Source organism: Perna viridis, chromosome 3 (assembly GCF_037379345.1).
Source record: "Perna viridis isolate PV_CMFRI_1.1 ecotype Kerala chromosome 3, ASM3737934v1, whole genome shotgun sequence".
NCBI lineage: Eukaryota > Metazoa > Mollusca > Bivalvia > Mytilida > Mytilidae > Perna > Perna viridis.
In genome coordinates, this window is record NC_142447.1 from 15,972,837 (window position 1) to 15,997,549 (window position 24,713).

Here is a 24,713-nt window from a genome sequence, read left to right on the forward strand (position 1 = left end):
GTCAGAAGAACAAATACGCCGAATTCGAAGTGCCTGACTGTATGGGATGCTTTTAGTACAATGTTTTGGATGACAACTATTGGGAGATAAGTATTGGTGACTATCAGTTGGTTTGCTGTGAAGATCCATGGACATTTCCCCGTCTTTTACAAACGTAGTAGTATCCAAAAATGTGATTTTAGTGTCAGAAATTTCATGGGTGAATTTGATTGATGGATGAACATTATTGGCATGTGTGATAAAATTGTCTAAATTTTGTTTGGACTAAGTCCATTTCATGTCAACATCATCGATGAATCAAAACCAAGATGCGGTAAAACAATACTGTCGAACCATCAACAACCCGTGTTTTAAGCTGTCCCATCTCCTTTCAAGAAAAAAAAACCCACACACTCCCCACCAATTGGCTTAGAACATTCAGAATCTGTTTCTGTCACACACTATATCATTCCCTGTGAGGACAAAGGAGTTCAACAGACATTAAAAGGGCTTGTGGTGTCCATGCAAAAACCAGGCAGTGTATTGCACTTGACAAATTTAGTTTTTCAAAAAATCTTCATCCATTTCATATCATAAATGCATCCTTTCTCAAAGGTTGAAGGTTGGATTTTTATTAACTGCAGCAGTTAAAGAGAAAAACACACATAGAAAGCATTGAAACTCATAGGAAAGATAGATAACTCCTTATTTTTGTGCAAATTTTGGTTGCTTTGTTAGGGAATCGTTTTCCAAGCTATCCATTGTCGCATTAAAAAATCTTTTTTTTTCTCTTTGACAGACATATGATTTCAACATTACATTAAAACAAACAATTCAGTAGGTAAAAATAACATTTGCCCACCAAAGTTATGGGATCTGCCTGATTTTTACATAGACAGCCTCTTAATTGAAAATGCTCATATAGGTGTTACATGTATAATGTACTAAATGGTGGAAATAGAAATGATGCAATAAGAATGAGTCGGTGTGTGGTAAATATTCATTTCTAATTAGAAATAACTTGTGCGCAGAATTATTTAAAAAAATAACTTTTTCGTTATATGTATTTGTGTTAGTTGATTTGCTTATTCTATTCTGTTTTTCTATTCTAGTTTTTTCTTGCTATTGTCAACTTTCGATGAACGCGTAGCAAGAACAAAGAACACATTCTTACCGGCATGCATATGACGGAATGGTGCGGTGAACATGTAATTAAGTAGCACTCCAGCTAAGAATCATGCAAAATGTGATTCATGGGTAAAAAGCCTACATATTTTTATTTTTGATATTTTGTTTAAATTGTAGTAGTAAATAAAAATTAGCATTTGGTTTTTCATTTAACCAGTGCTCTTAGGCGCTAAAAATTATATAAAATGCACCGTAGATTTCAAAATTAAGGGAGATAACTCTGTAAATGACACTCAAATATGATAGAATATATTGGATTTCTTCTAAGAACATACAGATTGCAATGAAGAATTACACATTTCATAATATAGACAAGACGAGACAAGACAAGTTTATTTCGCTAACTCAGACACAATTAAGTGCTACAGGAGCAATATATAAACAAGTATTTAACAATGTGGCAAAAGTAAGAAAGAAAACATTGATATCAACAGCTTATAAATGAAAATCAACACATACAAAATTGTATGTCAAAAACGTGAAAATATTTTCTTTAGTTCCCTTAAAAATATACATAACCTTACAACAATTCTTTTATTATAAATGGACAATAAACCGTGCATCTTGATGGAAAACGGGTTAATAGTGTAATAACCCGGAATGTATTTATTCCTCTGTTCCACTAACTCATTGTTACTACGAATAATTATATTCATTTCCAACTTTTTGAGAGTTACACAAAGGACATTGCCTATCCTGGTATAGTACATTATGCCAGCGAACTACTTCATTTGGCAATTTAGAATTAGAGCATCTGAATTTGGAAAAAGTTATACGATCTGCATTGTTTAAGACAGATTGGTATTTTTCTAGTTTGAAATCTGTTTTAAAAGTTAAGATAAACCCTTTCCGGAGACGACTGTTCCATTTCGGAAACTAGTCTCTGATAAAATTTTTAGGTTACAGACCACCAATTCAACCAATGAGCATTTGGAACGTACGCAAAAATAGTCATACGCATAAATTACCCTTGTTCCTCATAGTGCTGTGAAAAAAGTTCTCATCTTATTTAAAAAAATTAAACGGTTTCTGAAAGGAAAAACATTTCTGTACATTTTATAGGTGCATTTTGCTTCTTGTGATGTGAAGCCTAATCTCCATAATGATTTTTAAGTATACCCCTATCTTGTGAAAACACTGGGATTTCCCATGCTATTTATAGACCCTTCACTTCCGGTGACCAGTACTGCACTGCAAGTCTGCTAACCCCACATGCCATTCTGAGGATTGTGAGCTGACATATGTAGAATCATGCTGATATATAGTCCTCTGCAGGTTAAAGTTAAGGTAAAGTCCAGAGAAGCCATTGAATATTGTGAAATTAGCATAGAAGCGTATGGAAAGTGGAATTAGTGGTTTTTAGCCTCTGTTCCACTACCTCATTGTTACTACGAATAATTATATTCATTTCCAACTTTTTGAGAGTTACACAAAGGACATTGCCTATCCTGGTATAGTACATTATGCCAGCGAACTACTTCATTTGGCAATTTAGAATTAGAGCATCTGAATTTGGAAAAAGTTATACGATCTGCATTGTTTAAGACAGATTGGTATTTTTCTAGTTTGAAATCTGTTTTAAAAGTTAAGATAAACCCTTTCCGGAGACGACTGTTCCATTTCGGAAACTAGTCTCTGATAAAATTGGTCAACTAGCCTTGGTTTATTTTTATGGCGCCAATATTAGGTGTTAATTGGTTTGACTATAGATAGCTATATCCACATATATCTATAGTATACCTTTTACATGAGATACCACTTTAAATAAATATGTACTTGATGAATTTTATACATTATTTCATATAAAATGCCGGAAAGTTTAGATTGACCTCATTATGTTACAGTTTCGACCAATAACACAACATTGTATTTTAGCTATGATTATATGAGGAAATCGTCCCGTTTCACGATAAACCATATAATTTGGTGTCGAGGATCGAACATCTAATATTCTCTTTAAAAGGACAGTGCTTAAGGAAGTATAACCACGGTTTAAAAATCGATAAAAAGAACACTTCTAGACAGTCAAATTTTGAATTATTTGAATAACAAACAATGGTTATCAGGGGACGGTGGTTAAGGACTTGCAACTAAGTTGAAGTTGCAATCCTCCTCGTGTCTAATGCAGAAGAACAGCTGCATATGATTCATATGACTTGCAATAATATAAAGGATGATACCAAAATATATGGTATAACACTGTACAGTACAACAATGTAAAGAAAATACATAAACGAGATGAATTTAGTGTCTGAAAGTTTAAGGGAAAGTTAAGAATTATGAGAAAAGAAAAAAAATGCTACTGACATGTCGACAGCTTTTTATTTACAGTGACGGTATATTGTTTTAGTACAGTTAAGAAGGAAATGGATTTCATCCTCAACTTTCCATAAGTCCCATGCACTGCTGACAAAGTCTGCGATGGTGGGATACTTTTATATCTGTAAAATATGAGATGAAACTCTTAATTTGGTCAAACTTCTCCTTAAATCAAAATGACTTATTCTCAAAACCCTCAAGCTGATTTGTTTTAAATAATATGTAGGTACGGAGTTTCCCTTGAGAGTAATTCAACATGTGATTTTTCCATAGTTTTTAAAATCCACTTTTATTGTTACTTATTATGAAATCTTTCCTCTATTCAAATTTCAAAACTCTGGCACATTTTTTTAGCATTTGTTGCAGTCAGCCATACAATGATGATTTATTTGATCATGTAATATATTGACTGCAAAATTTTGTTTTTAGTCAATTAAAGATGAAGTAGCCAGAGTTTTGAACGTGAGAAATATAGAATGATTTATTTACTTTCGATTTTGATATCGACAATATCATATATATGATGATCTTGACAAGCGGATTGTTTCTAGAAAAGCAGAGGACGCTTACCCTACCGGTGCACCTGATCCATGCTCCCAGTTTTTAGTGGAGTCCGAGTTGCTCATTAACTTTTGTTACTTTGTATGTATGATTTTAGTTACTTAATGTTCTTTGTTGTGTATGTCTGTTTTCCATGTCTGGTCTTTGTCCCTGGATTACATTCTTTTGATTACCGCTATAACCTTGGTTCCCTTGATTACTCTTCCACATGATAGCAGATACTGTCAGTATCAAAATCGAAATCGAAAGTATTTTTAATTCTGTTTATTGGTCATCTTGATTAATGTACTTTAAGGAAAAAAAGTCTAGTAGTGTGGTGCATGACGTCATTTTCATTAAAAATAGTCTGATGACGTCATAATTGCTCACAATTTTCGAATATCACACGAGAGATGAAAAAAAAAAACAAAGATTACCGGTGAGTAAAAGTATCAAAAGATGAGTCGGGCGACCTTTTCAATTGTACCACATTCCAGAAAAATCAGGGATAATGGGTTAGTTGGAAGACGTCTCACATGACACCATATATGCGAAAAAGACGTACACAAGGACGATCTCGGCTTCATGATTATGATCACACAAAGACTGTCCAAAACCTTCATCAGAAATGAAGCCAGACAACTTTTAAATTATGTTACATTACGGCAGTCGATATGACCAATCGTAAAATTCTGAATCTGGAGGTAAACTTTGGTGCTGTGTTGGTATTTCGTGGATTAGAATTGGATGGTGCATTATAATTTTATGGTAAGTGTTTCCAAATTCCGAGAAAGTAAAAATATTTTCCTCCGATTTTGCATATTGAAGAAATTCGTCACAGGCCCTTGGGACCAGGATTTTTTGTATCCCCAAATACATTTAATCATTTTTCCCTTAATTGAGTTATGTGTGTTCTTTTACATGTCCGCTTGCTATTTAATTATGTTTATACTATGCCCAGATTTTTGTAACTCTCCTCCTAAAAAACCACAACTTTAAAAAAATGTATGGCCATCCTCGACATGCTTTATAATAAGAGGCGGAAGTGCTAGCAAATTAGTATATTCCCTTTAAAATGAAATGGATTTCATGTCACTACCATTTTTGCTAAATTTATATATTAATAATTTTATCTGTGGGAGCTAGCTGACGATATTCCAAATATTTGTAATTTTATCGGTCAAACAGCTCCGGGTTGGCTAAAAATTCCTTGCTTTACAACAACCAGAAGTATGATTTTTTTTTGAAAATATCCGAGGAGTTCCGATTAAATTACACGTGGGTCTTTGCAAGAGTAAATAAGGGAACCAAGATTCTTGCGAAAACCAAAAGAATGTAATCCAAGGAAAATTCAGACATGGAAAACAGACAAATACAACGAAGAACATAAAATAACCAATTGAAAATAATGTGTACAAAGGAACAAATTTAAATGAGCAACTAAACTCCACTAAAAACTGGGAGCATAAACCAGGTGTGCCTCTGGAGTAAGCATGCTCTGCTTTTCCAGAAACACTCGCCGAGTTGTTCATAAAAAGTCAAGTTCGGGATAGACGAAATACGAAAGATAAGCTAAGACACGTTGAACAAATCGGTTCTCATTTTGCAGATGCATACACTGTAACGATCCACGAGTTAATGATGACGACCATAAAACTTCTGTAGTGATTACTTCACACTTGTAACAACATAACCTTGTTTCAAAGCCTAATTGTAAGAAGTTTAGCAAATACAATGGAATAAACAGTGTGCGCTGTTACGGCACGCTCTGACATAGCGTATGAGATGTAATATGAAAATTTAATACACAGATGCTGTAAGGATGTTGCCACAGACGAAAGGAAAGTTGGCAATACGGAATGAAAAATCATCGCGTTTTGGATATACTCAAAATTATGTGTTCACGCCTATGTTTTATAGTCAGGACAACCTTTATAATAGCTGAATTTTTGTATATTTTTAAGTCGCTAATATTGTTAGCGACTTCTTGCACTCGTAATTTCAGTAATTTATATTCGCATATAATTTGCTTAATTATATATTTATACTCCACTTAATGCTGCAGATTTCTGCGATAAAAATGTACCTCTTAAATATCATACACGTGTGTTCTACGTGTGTTTCTTGCATGTATGAGAACGTGAAGTTTACATGAAATGATCAGTTAGCATTGAACATTAACCCAGTTCCCGATTCAGGTACAGGGACTCGACACAAGTCTATATAGTTCATATCAGGGGCGAATCCAGGATTTTAGATTAGGGGGACGCACATTGAAAATTTTTTAGGTTAAATTTGTGAAATATTCTCCTAGAGTGGGTGCACTGTAGATATCTTTTGTGGTAAAATTAGCGAGAAATTAAAGTTTCAACCTAAAAGCGCCTAAATCTACCCCTGACAACCATGCTTTGCAAATTTTAGGGGAGGGGGGGCACGGCCGCCACGCCCCGCCTAAATCCTGTCCTGCATATTCATTAGCAGGGCCTGATATCTATAAATATTCATTGCCAGTTATTTAATCTGGTCCCTAATGCGGTTTCCTGATCAATATCATAAGCGACCGAAGGATGGCTACAACGTACCTCTTTTAAAAAATATCATGCACATGTCTATGTTACTTTGTTTTTGTTTTTTGTTTTTTATTTTTTTTTTGCTTGTATGAGAACGGGAAGTTTACATTGAAAGGTGAAATGATCGGCTAGCATTGTATTTATGTAACCCAGTTTCCGATTCAAACACAAGGCTTGTTTCACTTGACTATATATAGGTCATACCAGGACCACGATATCTATATATAGCCATTTCTAGTTGTTTAATCTGGTTCCGGGTAATCGGAAACATTCGGGTCATCACGGTCACGAAAGAGTACGCAATCATATCAAGGGAACCAAGATTTTAGCAGGAGTCACCCGATTTCAGAGCACATTACATTCATGCTATTTCGGATGTTGAACGTAAGCCAAAATCAGTGACAGAGAATATTTGACGATTAGCGACTTTGAAGACTTCAGTCTTTGATTTTATTCTATTTACAGTACCTCTGTCGTTCATTCACATAAAGCAGTCGTGAATTTTTGAATAGCTACCATATTCACTAACTATCTAAATGATATATATATGAAGGATAAATGGTTGCTGCTTTCGAGTGTAGTAAAAATTTGTGCAAATTATAATTTTCCAAATTTTCGAAAGCGTGAATAGTCCTGCAGGACACTCAAGTGAGCTGTTACAACGGATATTTAAGAAGCCTATATTACAAGATGTTACGTATAACTAGTTTTCCCCGAGATGCAAGAAGCAGTTTATTAATAACATCTAGTAAAGATGACCTTCTTCGCAAGCATGACCTTGATGTACAACGACACATAAGAATAATCCTGACTTATAAGAATGCACCAGTATGATCCGCTGCACGACAGATCCAAACATGTACAGTAAACAATGCTTAGGGCCGATCCAGATACTTATGTTAAGAGGGTTCTCGACTATCATTTATTGCAATATTTAAAAGGGAATTTTACAGTTTCTCAATGTATCTGTATGTCCCATGTATCTGTTGCTTTAACAGAATAAAATATACGCTAAACGGCTAGAAGTTATTTTAAAGCTCAAACACCGTATTGTTATAGTACTGATTTAAGTTAGGAGAGGACAGTGTTATAAATCTTGTCAATGATTATGATCGATAATAGTAACAATATGATGCCAATAAATAAAACTAATTTGATAAACAACTATTTCTGAAATAACTTTCAGGGCTAAAATACATTCCACACAACGAGACTTGACAATGACAGGAAATTAGCACATCTTAGATAGAAAAGCGTTCTTCCCATTCCGGTCCCGTGCTATTTTCAAAAGAATAGGCCCGCAGCAGCACTAAGCTTGTCGTAAAAGGAGACTAAATAGTGCTCAGAACCCTGGCCGGGTGCTAGGGCGCTCTGCCCACAGAGCAACTGGGTTGTGTGCCCCAGGTGGAGGAATGGCCTTTATTTTTCCTTCATGTGCCTTGACTTTAATGTTACCGTTATGCAACTGCTTGAGTAAGCTTGTTTTGAAAACGTATCACAGAAAGAACGATTAACTTTTGGTTCTGTCGCTTGAGGCTTTCTGTCATGGCAACCACTCAAAGATAAACTTCTTTGAAAAACACATGCATCATGTTTAAACTTTATAAGGGTCTTGAGGTCAATGCTCTCTACAAACCATCCACGTTTTTTGGGACTTTTATTGGGACATTGTAAGCAGATACCGTCCTCCTATTATTCAAAGTTGCCATTGGAATCCAGTGTGGAAAATAGTTAGGTATATACTTATCCAAAGATAAACAAGCTGGTGATCTTGTAAGAAAGAACCTCTATAAATAGTTTACTTTTTGTTGATTAAATTATATGGGCACTAGGTATCTATATTTTCTGTTCAGGGATTCAGACACTTAAATCATCAGCACCATGAAAACTGATTTATTCAACGGGTCATAGTTTTCCTTTCCTCGTTTGTCTACCCCGGACTTGACTTTTTATGAGCAACTCGGCGGGGTTTCTAGAAAAGAAGGGACGCTTACCCTACTGGTGCACTTGGTCCATGCTCCCAGTTTTCAGTGGAGTCCGAGTTGCTCATTAACTTTTGTTACTTTGTATGTATGATTTTAGTTACTTTATGTTGTTTGTTGTGTATGTCTGGTCTTTGTCCCTGGATTACATTCTTTTGATTACCGCTATAACCTTGGTTCCCTTGATTACTCTTAAACAACCCTAGTTGAATTCGTAAATAATACAATATCATATAAATGTACGTGCATCAGTGTAGGAACTGAGTGTACAGTTTTGTTGTATATCCATTTTCTTTTTCATAACATGTACATGTCTTAATCTTGCCAATTTTCTGTAGATATTCATGTTTCGTACATAAATTGTTGGTAGAGTATCTGTGTATTGTAATCAAATCGAAAATTGTTTCTAAGCTGGCTGGTATGTTATCCGGGACATTTGGGTATAAACCCGAATTGGTAATTTGGTGTTAATGGCTCTCTAGCAGCTAGCTGTTCTGGTAAGATAGTAACACCATGGTTATTTTTTAAACTCGTATAGATTACGATAAAAACCATTAACGGTATCGAAAAATACAACAGTTATTATTTCAAAATAAAATATTTAATAAATACAATATGCTAACAATAGACAAAAACTAAATTAAATGAGATGAAATAAAAATAAAATTGATGACGAAAGTTTACTTTGTTGTTGAAATGGGTGGCAACTTTGCATATCCAGCAACTGATACTGGACGACTGAAGATTGGAGGATGTTGTCTTTTACCTGCAGCTGACATTAGTCGTGGCTTACCGAAGCCACCTATTGGAGGAAGTATTGAGTAACCAGTCACTGATGCTGGACGGCTAGTTAATTCGCCGCTGTTTTCCATTGTGTTTTCAGTCGGCGAACGTGGCGAGCGAGTGTGGAGTAATGGCAGTGTTGCAGGTGGTGAAGGTGGTGGCAAAGACTTAACATTTTCTTGTTTGCACGGATTTTGATATGAGCTGGTCATTCCGATTGGGGGTAATGGTGCAGGTTTTGGAAAAACACTCTTTGACTTGAAATAATTTTCATTGTGGATCCGTTTACGTTTCTTGTTCTTTTGTTTACTTATTGCGCTTATTTCGACCTTTTCCTGTAATTGCCCATTCATATAAAAATCCACATCATTGACGCTGGAAACGCCAGTCTTCTTACCACTTTGTTCAGGACTGATTCTTTGAAATTTTGGAATTTTGTTTTGTTCAGGTTCGCCATTTTTGTTATGACTAAAAGCATGTCTCGGGTACACTCCTTGAATTTTTGTTTTCCATACAGGAATCAAACTTCCAGTAAATGACTGGACTGATGCTGGAACTTTTTTTCCTGTCATCGTTTTCCAGATGTAGCCTTTGATGCGTATTGGTATACGACTGATTCTGGAACGTAAATTTTCCATTCTATTTTCATATGGATTGGCAACCATTATTGGAATTCTGCTTGGTCGTTCAGAGAATCGGTGAAGACTTGAAAATCTAAATCTTTCTGGTTCATATTTTATCGCTTTTCTGTCGAGAACCCGGTAAGCCTCTTGTTTGTTCCTTTCAAGTGATAGAAATGTATTCATTTCGATATTTCTGGCAGAAACTAGGCCCATCTCAACTGGTGTTGGTGCTTCGTGAATGGGCAACAGAGGACGGACCGCCCATTGTGGATAGCAGTAATCATCTTCTGGGTTTATGATAGATTCAATTTCATTGCCAGCCTGTTGGTACTGTTTTTCACCTTCGATTTGTTTGGTACTGTTCTTTTGTTGAACTGAAGTCTGGTAGTCACTTTCTTGTTTGCCACCATCGTAAAAATCCTCATATTTTGTTTTCCTTTTTGCTGATGAAAGCATAGGTTTTGCATCCAAATTCTTAGGTTTTTCAAAACTAATTTCGAATGAAGCGTTCTTTTTGTCCGAAAGTGCATCGGTTTGAGTTGCTGGGTTTTCTACAGCTTTAACTTTTTCTTCGGGATTCGGCTTCCGGTATACCTTGTGCCAAGATGACATTTTTGGTATGGCATTCGGGTTCTTTGCAGGTGCAAGGAGTATATCAAAGCATTCATATTGTCTCCTGGTGATATCTCTATCATGTCTCCTGATGATGTCTCCATCAGTGTTAAAGGTTTGTTTTGGTGTTCTTCTATGCGTGGTTTTGTTGTGATCGAAGTAATCCTTAATGGTTTCTATGTAATGTAAGGTTTCACTAATGTTGAAGATTTCCGTTTGTTCGATTTGCCCAATTATATCACTGTTTTGCCTGCTACAGCTTTCATATCTGAAACAGGGAATTGAGTAATTGAAACGGAGGAAAGAGTTACTAGTACTTATGAATGTAGAGTAACGGCCCCACAATTCGTCAAGGTATAATATATGTCATTTCTTTTGTTTGAGTTTACTGGCTAAAATATCTGAGGTTAATTGGCTTGTCGTTTTATCAGTTAACAATATTTTTTTTTTGTTTTGGGGCAGAGCAGAAGGTTAAAGTGTCCGCCTGCTTAAAAGAAATTCAGTGTCTTTGTATTTTCAAAGATTTCTATTAAAGCAATAGAACAGAATATCATATGACTTTTTAACCAGCGTAAAAATATCAGAAGCCACGCCAAGGCATTGGATCCGTCTATACAGTAGTTCAATGTACTTACTCTTCTAACTGGTCATGTGGCTGAATTCCGTGTGTTGTTTCCTCGATGTCAGGAACTAGCTGAAAGTTGGGTCTTGCTTTTATCTTCTCATGATCCCAAATCTTCGGAGTTTTAATGGCGAACTGGATTAGTCCTGAAAATTAATATGTCGACAATCAAAGACACTCTCAAATGTAGATGCATTGGAAGTCAATTGATATTTTGGTGAACGACACCTATCTTCTGTTTTTTTTCCTTTCTTTGTACGAATTCGTCATACAGGTTATCTCATCTTTTCTACTGTTCCATGCATATGAATGGCCAAACTAATACTAACCTTTGTCATTGTTTCTATTCCAATCCAGGCATTGACGTAATAAAGCTTCACATCTTTTGTACAGCTCTCTGTAAATTAACAATAGGGCATAAATGGAACATCAAGTGATAACCCGCCACGTTATGGTGAAAAAAGGGGTGGCAAAATGTTCAAAATATTACATTTTGGATTTTGCTGAAAATTGATCTTAATCTGTATTCTATGGTACTAAACAACTGTGCAAAGTTTGTTTTTATTTTAAATCATAGATCCGTTCTTAAGTTATCATCTGGAAACCGTCGTGAGAAATACGACAGTAGAATTGTTAAACCGAATAAATCAATTACTACTCCAGCTAAGAATCATGTAAAATGTGATTCATGGGTGAAAAGCCTACATATTTTTATTTTTGATATTTTGTTTGAAATGCCATAGTAAACAGAAATTAACAGTTGTTTTTTTTTCATATAATCCTGCTCTTAGGAGATAAAAATTATATTGAATGTACTGTGGATTTCAAAATTAAGGGAGGTAACTCTGTAAATGACACTCAAATACAATAGAATCTACAGATTTTCAATGTTGATTATCTCCTGAGAACAGGCAGATTCGAATAAATATTTACACATTTCATGATATAGGCCCATAAATCAACTTAATATCAAAAATAAAAATATGTAGCCTTTCTTTTAGGTATATCACATTTTACAGATTTTGCATGATTCTTACAAAGACTGCTACTTAAAAACTTACTCTTTGTAGAGGTTTTCTTTGCAATTCATCAAATCCCATGGAGTTAATAACCCATCACTGTGTTTCAAGGTGTACTTTACAAAAGAAATGGCGTCCACTTCTGGACGAGGTATGGGAATATTTTGGTCCAGGACCACCTTATGGATTCTACAGAAGCCATTGGTGGGTCTTATAAATGAGCCACTCCACTGATCAGGGGTTCTGATCATAAATTCTACTTTTTCTGAAATGAAAATTAAAAAAGATAGAAGTTTCTTTCAAAATCTATTTTGGTATTAAATTGTAACATGATAACATGATAACATATGTTCTTTTTTCTGCTATAACTTCTATATCCGGTTCCTTTAAACATTGATATAAACATTTTAAAAAATGTATAGAAAACACGAACCTTCCAGATTTTTCTGATTCCAATCGAGACACCCCAGTACTGTTTCTTCACAGCTCATATAATTGCTGTCACTGCTCTTGTAATCACTGAAAAATAGTTGGTACCAGTTTTAAGTTACAGGCCGAAATAGCCATTCCCTCTGTGTCTATTGCCAGACTACTTTTATACCATTATTTGATTATTAATACAGTAATTCGTTGTCCGAGTTCAATTTGGTTCGATTTATAACCTTACTTTTTGTAGCTGATGTATGAGGAAAAGTTTTAAGTTTAGTGGTTAATTTCAGGGGCTGGGATAAAAGGAGTCTTAAATTCACTGCTGGTCTATTCACAATTATTTAAAAAAAAACTTCCAAAAGTGGTTTACGACTGAAAAACCTTACCTTTTAAAATGTTCTTGCTCTATTCCCCGATAAAGTTCATGATTTCGCTTTAAAACGAAATTTAGCATGGTTGCAGACGACTCGTGTCTTCTTGCGACTTCTACAGACATAGTATCTATAGCAGAACTGTGACGTTACGTTACGTCGCGGCACAAGAAACGTCACCGACGTCATTTGATTTCTCTTATTTTTTTATAGACCTTCCTCAGCTGTGTTTGACTTGTATTTGAATGCTGTTAGTCTTTGAAACTACGTTGTGAAAGACAATCATATGGGTTGTTCGCATTGACTCATTGTTAAAAAATACGGTCAGGTGTTATGCCGTCAGATGTAAAATTTCCTATGGACCATTCCCTGGCTTAAGCCAACTATCCAGCTCCATAACGACAGCTGAAGTGGATGTCTAGTAGATGTACAATAATCTCAATTAGGTTTTTTTCCCACATTTTTTCTCTCGTATGGATCGATTTTCAAAAAGATCGACATCAATTAAATACCCGGTTTTGTTTCCGTGGTTTATAAAACATTCCTTCTTTTGTATGCAACACAAACGCTACAAAGGCTTCCTTTCGTACTTACTACCTATAGAAGTTATTTTTACTCATTACATAACTATAGTCGGCGTCACAAAAATAACATACTGTTAAAATTTGAATAAAAATATTTTCTACGACTTTATTGACACCTACCATCGTTTAAATTGTCTTAAATGACTTGCTCATTCGTTTAGCCAAACGGCTTCTCCCTAAACATTGAATCGTTAAATTCCGGTCAGATTTTAATTCTAGGTGGCAATATTTACATTGTAAAAAGTCGGCAATGTTTACAGTGATCGGGTTGCTAGGAGATGTTGTTTACGTTTAAATGGTTTGTCCAAAAACCGAAGAACCCAGAATGCAATTCGGCGTTATTTCGGATATCTCGGATTTATTTTACGCGAACAACGTATAATACCGAGAAGTTGATCAAGCAGACGATTGTCACCGGAGTTCGACGGGAACTTACGCACTTCGTTTGTAAACAAATCGTCCCGTAAAAACCAACATGGCGGATATTAGTATGGGATTTTCCCGTAAGGATTTGTTACGCATGATTTAAGCTAATAAGCGACTTGTTTTTGAGAAGCTGTTTGGCTAAACGAATGAGCAAGTCATTTAAGACAATTTAAACGACGGTTGGTGTCAATAAAGTCGTAGAAAATATTTTTATTCAAATTTTAACAGTATGTTATTTATGTGACGCCGAGTATAGATGAACTCTTTGCAGTCCATGAATTTGTAGGATCTCGAGCGTCGTTTGGTTTTCTGTAAAAGTCTTCGCAATTTCTTCCATGTAATCCAGACATACTATGGCTGAAAGTTTCTCCATCTTTTTCAGCATTCATGGTTCAAATATTCACGCTATTGTGAAAGGGAAGAGTCTGCACCTTACAACAGATCACTAGTATTTTGAGACCTTACAGTGACGCTACAATGTTTACGGCGTCACACTGCGCACGTGAACATTAACGCAATAAAAATTGACGTCGTGTCCCGCGAAATTTGAAGCTGTGTTTACCGTGGGTCGGAATTCTTATTCCGCCTTGAAATACATGAATCTTTCTTACGAATCCTAACGAATATCCTAAGTTAACAAGATTCGTAAAAACTAACACGAATCGTCTTTGACAACTTTACGATTGATTACGAATATAAAAAATAGCAATTTACTAATGTATACGATATTGTTAAGAATAATTGCGAATTGATACGATTGGTCCAAGCTTTAACGGATAATCAACGAATGGATTACGACAACATAACGAGTGTTTTTACGAATTCTGGCGGTTTGGTTACTCTAGTGTTTTACGAACGATAATGATTTTTCAGTGGAATTGCATTTTGTCATGTAAGTTCAAGCCATACAGCCTCATGTATTCTTCATTGAATATTTGACATGTCTTATGAGTGAAATAAGTCAGAATTTTACATAAAATTCTTTCGACTTCTTTCGTAATAGATCGTGACTTATTCGCATTTATTCGTGTTAGTTTTACGAATCTTGTAAATTTGGTGATTCTTAACGATTCGGAAGAAAGGTTCTTGTAAGTGAAGGAGGTTGCAATTGATACTAAGAAAATTTTGCTACATGTTTAAAAATAAAATAGAAATCCATTTTCGTCAATAAATGTTTCAACAGTAATGTTCCTTCAAATCGTTTGATATCGCTTGATATTGTTTAAAATGTTGGCAAAGATTACTACAGTCATCTTTGCTACTTTGGATAATAAGAGCTAGATTTTAGGCCTAGAATTAATATCCCTGGTTTCAAATTATCGTTTAGACATTTCGATTGGGTTGATTGTGATTCCTATTCCCAGGCAAAATATTATAAATGTCCACCTAAAGAATCCTTTTTGTTTAGATAAAGACGTACTCGGACCACAATATTGAAATATGATTTCAGAGTCCGCTTGAATTAAGATCTTGTAAATCGGACTCTGTTACAGTTAGAGTAATATAGAAAACAAATTTGCACAGATAGATTCATTTATTTAATACATTGCTGAAAGTTTTGGTTCATAAACTGTGTATATTGGGGCCACAATAAAGTCAAGTTTAAGATTCATCTTTTTCTATCCACATTTGTTCTTCTTACATATATGGAAAAACAAGGTACTAGTCACGGTGACCTTTGCCCACTTTCATATGCTCAAAAGAGCAAACCAATTTTTTACTTAAATGTGAAATGCAAAGTATATTAATATATACCGCAAGCCTCTGGTCAAAGGTCTGAACAATTTTCCGAAAAAAAATCGCGGCTGTAGAAAAGTCTTAATAACTTTGAAGTACCGGGTACTTTCACCTATCTGGGCTAAAGTACGCCACGAGATAACTTGTTTGCGACCAATGTAATAACGCATGCTCGAAGGGACCACAAGGCAACACAACACGATTGTCTACATGTAAATCTTACATGCAACGAATGCAACAATATAATGCTCGTACATGTACAGTAGCTTAAATGTAGGTGTATGTTTTTTAATATTGATATAAAATGTGATTATTTTTGTGAAAAAGAACTATACGCTTGAGGGGAAAATAGCAACTGAAATATGTGGGGTCGACCTGACGTATAGATTTCCATATATAAGACATAAAAAGGGAAACACACTAAGCTGCTTAAATGTTGGCGACCATTGATTTTGAGTGAGATGGTGTAGTTGTGCCTACTTGCATTTTTAAAAAAAAATAATCAAAGAAATCGTGGAAGACAAACACTTCACCTCCTTAGATCTTCGATTTTCACTTCATGTAATTATAGATAGGGGTGAAAAAGTAATCAAGTGAACCAAGATTCTAGCGGAAATCAAAAGAATGTAGTCCAGGGTCAAAGCCCAAACATGGAAAACAGACAAACACAACAAAGAACATAAAGTACCTAAAATCATACACACAAAGCAACAAAAGCAAATGAGCAACTCGGACTCCACTGAAAACTGGGAGCATGGACCAGGTGCACCGGTAGGGTAAGCGTTCTCTGCTTTTCTAGAAACATCCAACGAGTTGCTCATAAAAATTCAAGTCCGGGGTAGACGAAAGAGGAAAGGCAAACTATGACACGCGTATGGGTTCAGGGACTGTAGTCCTTTTCACAAACGCTTCAACATTTTGGGGAAAAACAATGCATTCATGTTCCAATGCAATGAATTTTTGTTAGTTGCCAATTTTGTTGAACAAATTAGTTTTCATGGTGCAGATGAATACACCGTGAGGTAACGAACCACTAGTTCGTGATGACGACCATAAAACTTCTGTAGTGATGACTTCAATCTTGTAGCAACATAACCCTGTTCCAGAAGCCTAAATGTAAGTAGTCTAGCGCGATACAAAAAAAGTCTGCGTAGTAACGGCAAGCTCTGGCATAGGGTATGAGTTGTGATGTGAAGGGATGATGCCACACATGAAAGGAAAATTGACAATTCTGACAATAGTTTTCCTTTACCATCGATCTCTAAATGTAGGTCAAGATTTGAAGCTGACTTCATAGTGTCTTTAGTATCTTTTATCTCAGTTTTTTTTTGGGTAGATGCAATTCATCAAATCTCCGAAACAAGAATTGTTCAAAGATAATACGTAATCAACTACCAAATCTGGTACCTCACCCATATCATCAAAATGTACCCTTTACCATATATAAATGTTAAAAAAGCTCATCCACAATTACCATACAGTCTTGATGCTTTGCACACCTTTAAAACATATATTTACAGGATCCCTATCACATTGTATATTGGAAGTGGCCCCTCCCGAGCCTTAGGTACAGCATATTCTGTCTAAGGATTTATCGAACTTTAAATAATAGGCATAGAGGATATACGGCTATATTTAATTTATATGTCAATGGAATGATAAATCAATGTAGTTTTTCAATATCTTTCGTAAAGTTTTCTTACTGAAAAAGTGGTAAAGTTTTTTTGCTCTTTTGCTTATTAATTAGAGGAAGGGTCAAAGATCAATCGACTCCAATACACTTTGATAAGTAATTTAAGTGAAATCGTTTATTGTAGGTATCGGAAAACAAGTATCATGTATAGAATTTTAAAAAATGTAGAAAAGAACTTTTTCCGACAAAATTTGACTTTTTAATCAGAGAACAAAGTTGCCTATAAAAATTGGTCGCATTTTAGTGCAGTTTCGATAATTAAGAAATAATAAGACACCGTAGAATATTACAATGTATATCTAAATATTCTGCATCGTATAACAAATAAAATAATCACAACGTTCTCGATTCGATCGGCATCACTAGCTTTGTAAAATGAGTTTGAAGTTGTAAATTTTCACATATTTTAACTACTAGGACAATTTGTCTAGTTTACGGGCTGTTTTATGAACAGAGACACTTATAAAGTATCGAGTCTACCTTAAGATTTTGAGATTTATTTTTGTATATACAAAAATCACACATTTTTGCATTTGTCTTTATATGCTTGGACTTCAAAGACAATGTTAAAGATTTGACCATGAGTCAAAGATTCTCAAACAAAAAAATGCAACTTGGGGGTTCATGACAAGGCTGCATTTCGTAATAAATTTGACAATACATAAACTTTGAACTTTGCATGGAAGCATGTGCATACATGTGTATGCATGTTGCCACAATATTTATGTCTTATGATGTTTAAGTATGTTCCACGCTGATGGTTGTAATATACATCTCCTGCAGGGGCGGCTCCATACTTTGAAAAGGAGGGGCGCTAGCTGGAGTTTCTTGGAAAAGGGGTGTTTGCTAGGACATTATTTACCATTTTTTTTGTCAATTTTACATATGAAAACGACAAATTTTCCAATCAAAAAGGGATGCCACCCCCCCTTTTGAATCCGCCGTTGCTCTGGACGGATTATACTGAACGAGTTGATAAAAACAAACCAGATACCTTTGTAAAAATTCCAACGCAAAAACTGTCGTTAAGGATGTTCAGACGCAATAGAATTTCTAAGAATTTTTTACATCTCAAATAGACTCAAGTTTTGGTAGCCGTATGAACAGAAACAACGGCAACATAGTTGTTATAAAATATTAGTTCAAAGGAAACATCATTGTCCTGGACAGCGGCGGACCAAGAATATTAGAAAAAGAGAGGGGCCCTGATCAAGACGTGTATAAACAAGGGAATCAATCTATCATTTGCTATGTATTGTCTATAAGTTGTTATAAACTTACTTTTTTGTGGTGTAAACATACATGTACAGAGCAGTTGTAGTAAGTTGTTTGTGCTGTGAATTGATCGGGAAAAAAGTATTGTTACTTCTGTTGTCATATTTTCACAGGGTAGAAAAGTTATTTGAACATATACAGTGCCATAATTTTAATTTTCGGACAGCCACTCATGTATGTCTGCTTCACGTAAAGAATGGATACATGGAATAAGAGAGTCGCTTTATGGTTTACTTTCTTATAATCTAAATACCAACTAAAAATTAAACTGAATCTGAGGTTTATCACAACTCTAAAAACATCTTTGCTAGCAAAAGGGTGATATGGTCCTGCCCCCTGCCTTCACGCAATGGGAGGGGCAGAACCGTAACTCTTGTCTAGCGAAGATGCTGTAAAAGATAGGAATCGGAAATAAGCCCCACATAACTTAGAAACTTTTGATCGGTCTATATGATAGTGAAGGTCCATTTACAAAAAAAAATTTTGGAATGCACTTTTGTTTAAAGATCGACGGGCGCTTAAAGAAAAACAGAGAAAATAGGAGCATTCCTGTAGTAGTTAGCAAAATAATATCAAAATTTCGTAAAATTTGATCAACCATAGCTATAAAGTCATCAGAGAAAACCAAATGAATAAGGACGACGACACGGATTCCACCGACGATGACGCCGCTGTCATCACCCTACCAATATACGACTGCAATATTTTGCGGCGACACTATTATATTTAATATATACATATATAATGTAAGAAAATTCGAGGTTTGGACATGCTCCATTTTCAATTCCCTAAAACGCCTGTCAATTACTCTTCTTTAGGGCCAAATTAGCAGTGTGTGATTTGCTAAGAATTTACATCTTTAAGGTTTAACCCCATCGATACTGGCTTACAGTTAACACTTCAAAATCAATATTTCAACTAAATCTTGTATCAGACAATGTTATCAACTTCTAAATAGTTATACACATTTGTAGCCTGTAAAATGTTTCCTTGGACAAGAATTGTATACTATAGTACTTGTTTTGCAGCTGTATAAAATATATCCAGCGGCACCAGCAGTATCATTTGGTTTCAGAGCCAACATAACATGTATGTACATTCAGCACTTCATAACACTGTCGTTAACTTTTAAACTCTATGTTAATCTTCTCAACTTAACCAAATTTAGTCTTTCACGTGTGTAGTATTAATGTCTTGATACTTAATGAAACCCTCAACCTTTTAACGGAGAAGCGATCCATCCATATAATATGCAAATATAAGAAAAAGAGTAGACATTTATATTTAATACTTTACAAAAATGATCAAAAATGTTGTTTTTATGACATGTAGTTGTATATCAATGCCTGCATTTGTTGATTGAGTGTATGGTGTTACTTTACATCTATAATCATATACAGTAAATCTAGCTGTGCAATTCAAATCAATGTCTATTGAATATTCTAAGAAAACCATCCCCTGACATCACTATGGCTATAAAACATCACCTGACATCACTATGGCTATCAAACATCACCTGACATCACTATGGCTATCAAACATCACCTGACATCACTATGGCTATCAAACATCACCTGACATCACTATGGCTATAAAACATCACCTGACATCACTATGGCTATCAAACATCACCTGACATCACTATGGCTATCAAACATCACCTGACATCACTATGGCTATCAAACATCACCTGACATCACTATGGCTATCAAACATCACCTGACATCACTATGGCTATCAAACATCACCTGACATCACTATGGCTATCAAACATCACCTGACATCACTATGGCTATCAAACATCACCTGACATCACTATGGCTATCAAACATCACCTGACATCACTATGGCTGTAAAACATCACCTGACATCACTATGGCTGTAAAACATCACCTGACATCACTATGGCTGTAAAACATCATCTGACATCACTATGGCTGTAAAACATCATCTGACATCACTATGGCTGTAAAACATCATCTGACATCACTATGGCTGTAAAACATCATCTGACATCACTATGGCAATAAAACATCATCTGACATCACTATGGCAATAAAACATCATCTGACATCACTACGGCTATAAAACACCATCTGACATCACTACGGCTATAAAACACCATCTGACATCACTACGGCTATAAAACATCATCTGACATCACTATGGCTATAAAACACCATCTGACATCACTATGGTTGTAAAACATCATCTGACATCACTATGGCTATAAAACATCATCTGACATCACTATGGCTGTAAAACATCACCTGACATCACTATGGCTGTAAAACATCACCTGACATCACTATGGCTGTAAAACATCACCTGACATCACTACGGCTATAAAACATCATCTGACATCACTAGGGCTATAAAACATCATCTGACATCACTACGGCTGTAAAACATCACCTGGCATCACTATGGCTGTAAAACATCACCTGACATCACTATGGCTATAAAACATCACCTGACAACACTATGGCTATAAAACATCACCTGGCATCACTATGGCTATAAAACATCATCTGACATCACTATGGCTGTAAAACATCACCTGACATCACTATGGCTGTAAAACATCACCTGACAACACTATGGCTGTAAAACACCACCTGACATCACTATGGCTGTAAAACATCACCTGACATTACTATGGCTGTTAAACATCATCTGACATCACTATGGCTATAAAACATCACCTGACATCACTATGGCTGTAAAACATCATCTGACGTCACTATGGCTATAAAACATCATCTGACATCACTATGGCTGTAAAACATCATCTGACATCACTATGGCTGTAAATCTTTTTTAAAGACATAAAGTCATAATGTGATGGTTTTTCTATAAATCGGAAATTAAACAAAAACTTTAAGGTATTATAAAAGATTGCATATGATAAGCATCTTAAAAAAAGAGCAATACGTACATGTACAATGCTTAAGTATGAAGGTGACTAAAATCATATTTTTATGTACATGTACAAACTTTACTTCATTAGCACGAAGAAATAAAAAATGGTTAAATTCAAAATCATATTAAAAGTTATCAGTACATGCAGTCTGATATATACATATATAGTTAAAAAAATCATCGGAGCCTCGTGAAGGTGCTTACATGTATACTATACTTTTACGTGTACATACACAATGTAACCTCTATACATATGTCCCCGAAACTTCACATTACAGTAATGGACAGCTAACTGAACTACACCAACTTAACAGATTCATCAAATTAATGCCATGTGTTTTGCAACTAAACGTCGAAAAGTTCATAAACATGATACACGCGTACTTTATGGAACATAAACTCCTAAAATATATGTAAAAGGAAGGTCATATTTAAACTTGGACCCCAGCAAAACGTGAAGAAATTTTGGCCGTATTCAACTTGTGTTCTTAATAAATTGCAGTTTGAAGAATCTACATACCTCCTGGACTGTTTTAATATGAGCATTTTTTCCATTGAAAAAAATATTTAACAGTTTGAAAAAAAATCGATTTCAAAACCGCTTTTGAAGACCCATAACCCAAACCTCATATATATATATACTCCTACGATGTAAGAGGTTGCAACTTTGTTTCTCTATAACCTAACCCAATTCAGAAAATAGCTTGCCAGACGACCTCTACCACTGCTGGAGTAATAAATAGACCATCCGTTTATGCCTAAAAATGTTTACGGTCACCGTACAGATTGTGATTAAAAGCAAAAAAATAATTAAAACGTCTGCCGATTGTCTTTCGGAAAAAAACCTAAGATTTTATCCTGCCTAGTTAGAAATACTGATTATTTATATTTAGAATCGATTGGTCGTGGGTAATCCATTTTGCGAATCGGCATTTGAGATATTTTTGTTTTGACCACCACCGTCAAAACAAATAAATATCTCAAGAGCCGAATCCCAAAAGGAATTATGCCTTGGACGAAGTCTATTAGATGTTTAGTCTGCATATTTGGTTTTCATTGTATTCTGAGTTTGGTATCACCAAGGAGTTAAATATGTATAAATTATTGGTGGTACTATGACTTATTTTCATTAAAAATCAAAGTACTGACGTACTGAGTCAATGAAGGCCTTCATAGTTTGCTCTGTTCATATTTTAAAACATAAAAATGGATTGTATAATATTTAAATAGGGAAAGTAATTTTTAAACCTCTGTTTCGAAAGAGAGGGATATACAGTTTTACTCTTGTCCGTGTTTCCATTTTTCCATAACACTTTTTACGTCACAGTTTTCAAAGCAACTACTTATCGGAGCGGCTTGAAATTTTTAAACATTATTTCCGTAGGTATGCCATTCGATTGTTTTCATTTTCGAGTAAATCGAAAACAACTTCCTGTTTACCTAGGGCTTTGTTTATTTTTGGCTTTTAAATTAACTTTTTCCCTCTGAAACTACTCGTCACAGTGGCTTGAAATTGTAACATATTTTTCCCGTAGTTATGCTGTATACTGGGAATCATTTTTGGAAAAAATCGACAACAACTTACTGTTTACCGAGAAGTTTTTTTTCTTTTGACTATATGGTAGGATCCTTTTTTGAACAAATAAACTTTCTGTTTACCGAGGACTTTGTTTATTTTCCTTATTATATATCGTGGTCGAAATAACGGGTATCACTAGTGAGCCATTACTCACAGACTTCTTGTTGAATTTTTACTCTGTTTGACACAAAGTTTTTTTCGAAAGATGGTTTTTAAACCTAGCAGTCAAGACAACCAGACAAAACAAATGGGATAAAAATTACCCACAACTTTTTCAACTTTTCAGATACATAGATTTGATAATATACATAAAAAAAATAATCTCCCATTTTCTTTCTGTGGTCCACCAATTTCACTACAAAGCATTTGCTTCTACTTCTCATAGGATTGAACCATTTTTTACACGTATGTCTAAAAAGGCTTTAAAATTAGGGTTCTCCCTAAGTCATTTAAGCGCATTGTAGGCTTTTGTAGCGAAACAACTGAATCCAGTCAAAGCATGTAAATTTGCTTTTTTTGTTGTCTAATATCCACCAATATGAATTAAATGACCATACAAACTGACATGAGCATCAACACATCAGCCCAACCAGTAGTAGGACATATTCCGAGTTCTATCCAATTACCCGCGACTGGATTCTGTCTTCTCTACAGTATTAAATACATTTACTAACAAAATCCTAATAAGGAACAGTCTTTGGCGACTCAAAAGGGTATTCAAACAACTGTTATCTCTCAGTACTTTTGGGTTCCATATACTCGATGGCTAAATCAGAAAAATAGCAAGTCCAATTATAATTAACCGCATTGGTGTGAAATATTCCAAATGAACACAAACTGAAGACTTTTGGTGAATAAAATCTTTACCAACGAACGAAGACACGAATAATATGTTACATATTTTCAACGGGTATTGTTAATTGTTATGTGCTTATGTGTTAAGATAACAAATAATAATAGGAATATAATTATTGAAACTGAGCTTGTTACAACGATTTGATACTGTTTACAAGTTACAATATGTAATAAAGAGCTTCGTGCAGCATTTTCTTTGGTACATATGTATGACATACCATATCTATATTTTTGATGTTGTTCAAACCTTCTTAAATTATTGACATGACTTTTTTTTTTACAGAAGTAAATAATTATTTAAATGGTAATATTATCAAACAAAATCTGTTATATTCATATATGCTGCATCGCTGCATCATACATGTATTTCAACAATTTAGCATAACATATTCGCAGAAATAATGTTACGTCATTTGCATAAGAACCTTTGTTTAAGGCTGTTTAGAATCTGCATCTTGGAATAATCCGGAAAATAAAAAAAAATTAAATTAAATTAAAATTTGACATGATATCATCTGGTGAAGGGTGACACGATGGTACTAATTATCGGTGGCCACAGGTGTAGAAAAAAAACAACTTAGATATTCAAAACTTGATCGCAACTC

The 24,713-nt window shown here is 34.9% G+C and overlaps 1 protein-coding gene across 1 annotated transcript; it reads right to left on the minus strand.

Moving 5' to 3' along the window:
* Positions 1-9,163: 9,163 nt before the first annotated feature.
* On the minus strand, positions 9,164-19,236 carry LOC148621174 (uncharacterized). The gene is made up of 6 exons (XM_088575285.1): positions 13,053-19,236; positions 12,671-12,756; positions 12,280-12,502; positions 11,548-11,615; positions 11,232-11,364; positions 9,164-10,864 (listed from the first exon to the last, which is right to left on the minus strand). Exons 1-6 carry the CDS (start codon positions 13,160-13,162, stop codon positions 9,259-9,261), a joined length of 2,226 nt encoding a protein of 741 aa, XP_088431411.1. The 5' UTR covers positions 13,163-19,236; the 3' UTR covers positions 9,164-9,258.
* Between the last annotated feature and the right edge of the window lie 5,477 nt (positions 19,237-24,713).

Bases quoted from the DNA above. Each gene is read 5' to 3' on its own strand.
- LOC148621174 (XM_088575285.1), bottom strand. From the start codon at position 13,162: ATGTCTGTAGAAGTCGCAAGAAGACACGAGTCGTCTGCAACCATGCTA. The intron at 11,616-12,279 runs GTAAGTTTTTAA...GTTAATTTACAG, and splicing joins AAAGAAAACCTCTACAAAGA to AGAGCTGTACAAAAGATGTG. The intron at 11,365-11,547 runs GTTAGTATTAGT...ATTAATTTTCAG, and splicing joins GAATAGAAACAATGACAAAG to GACTAATCCAGTTCGCCATT.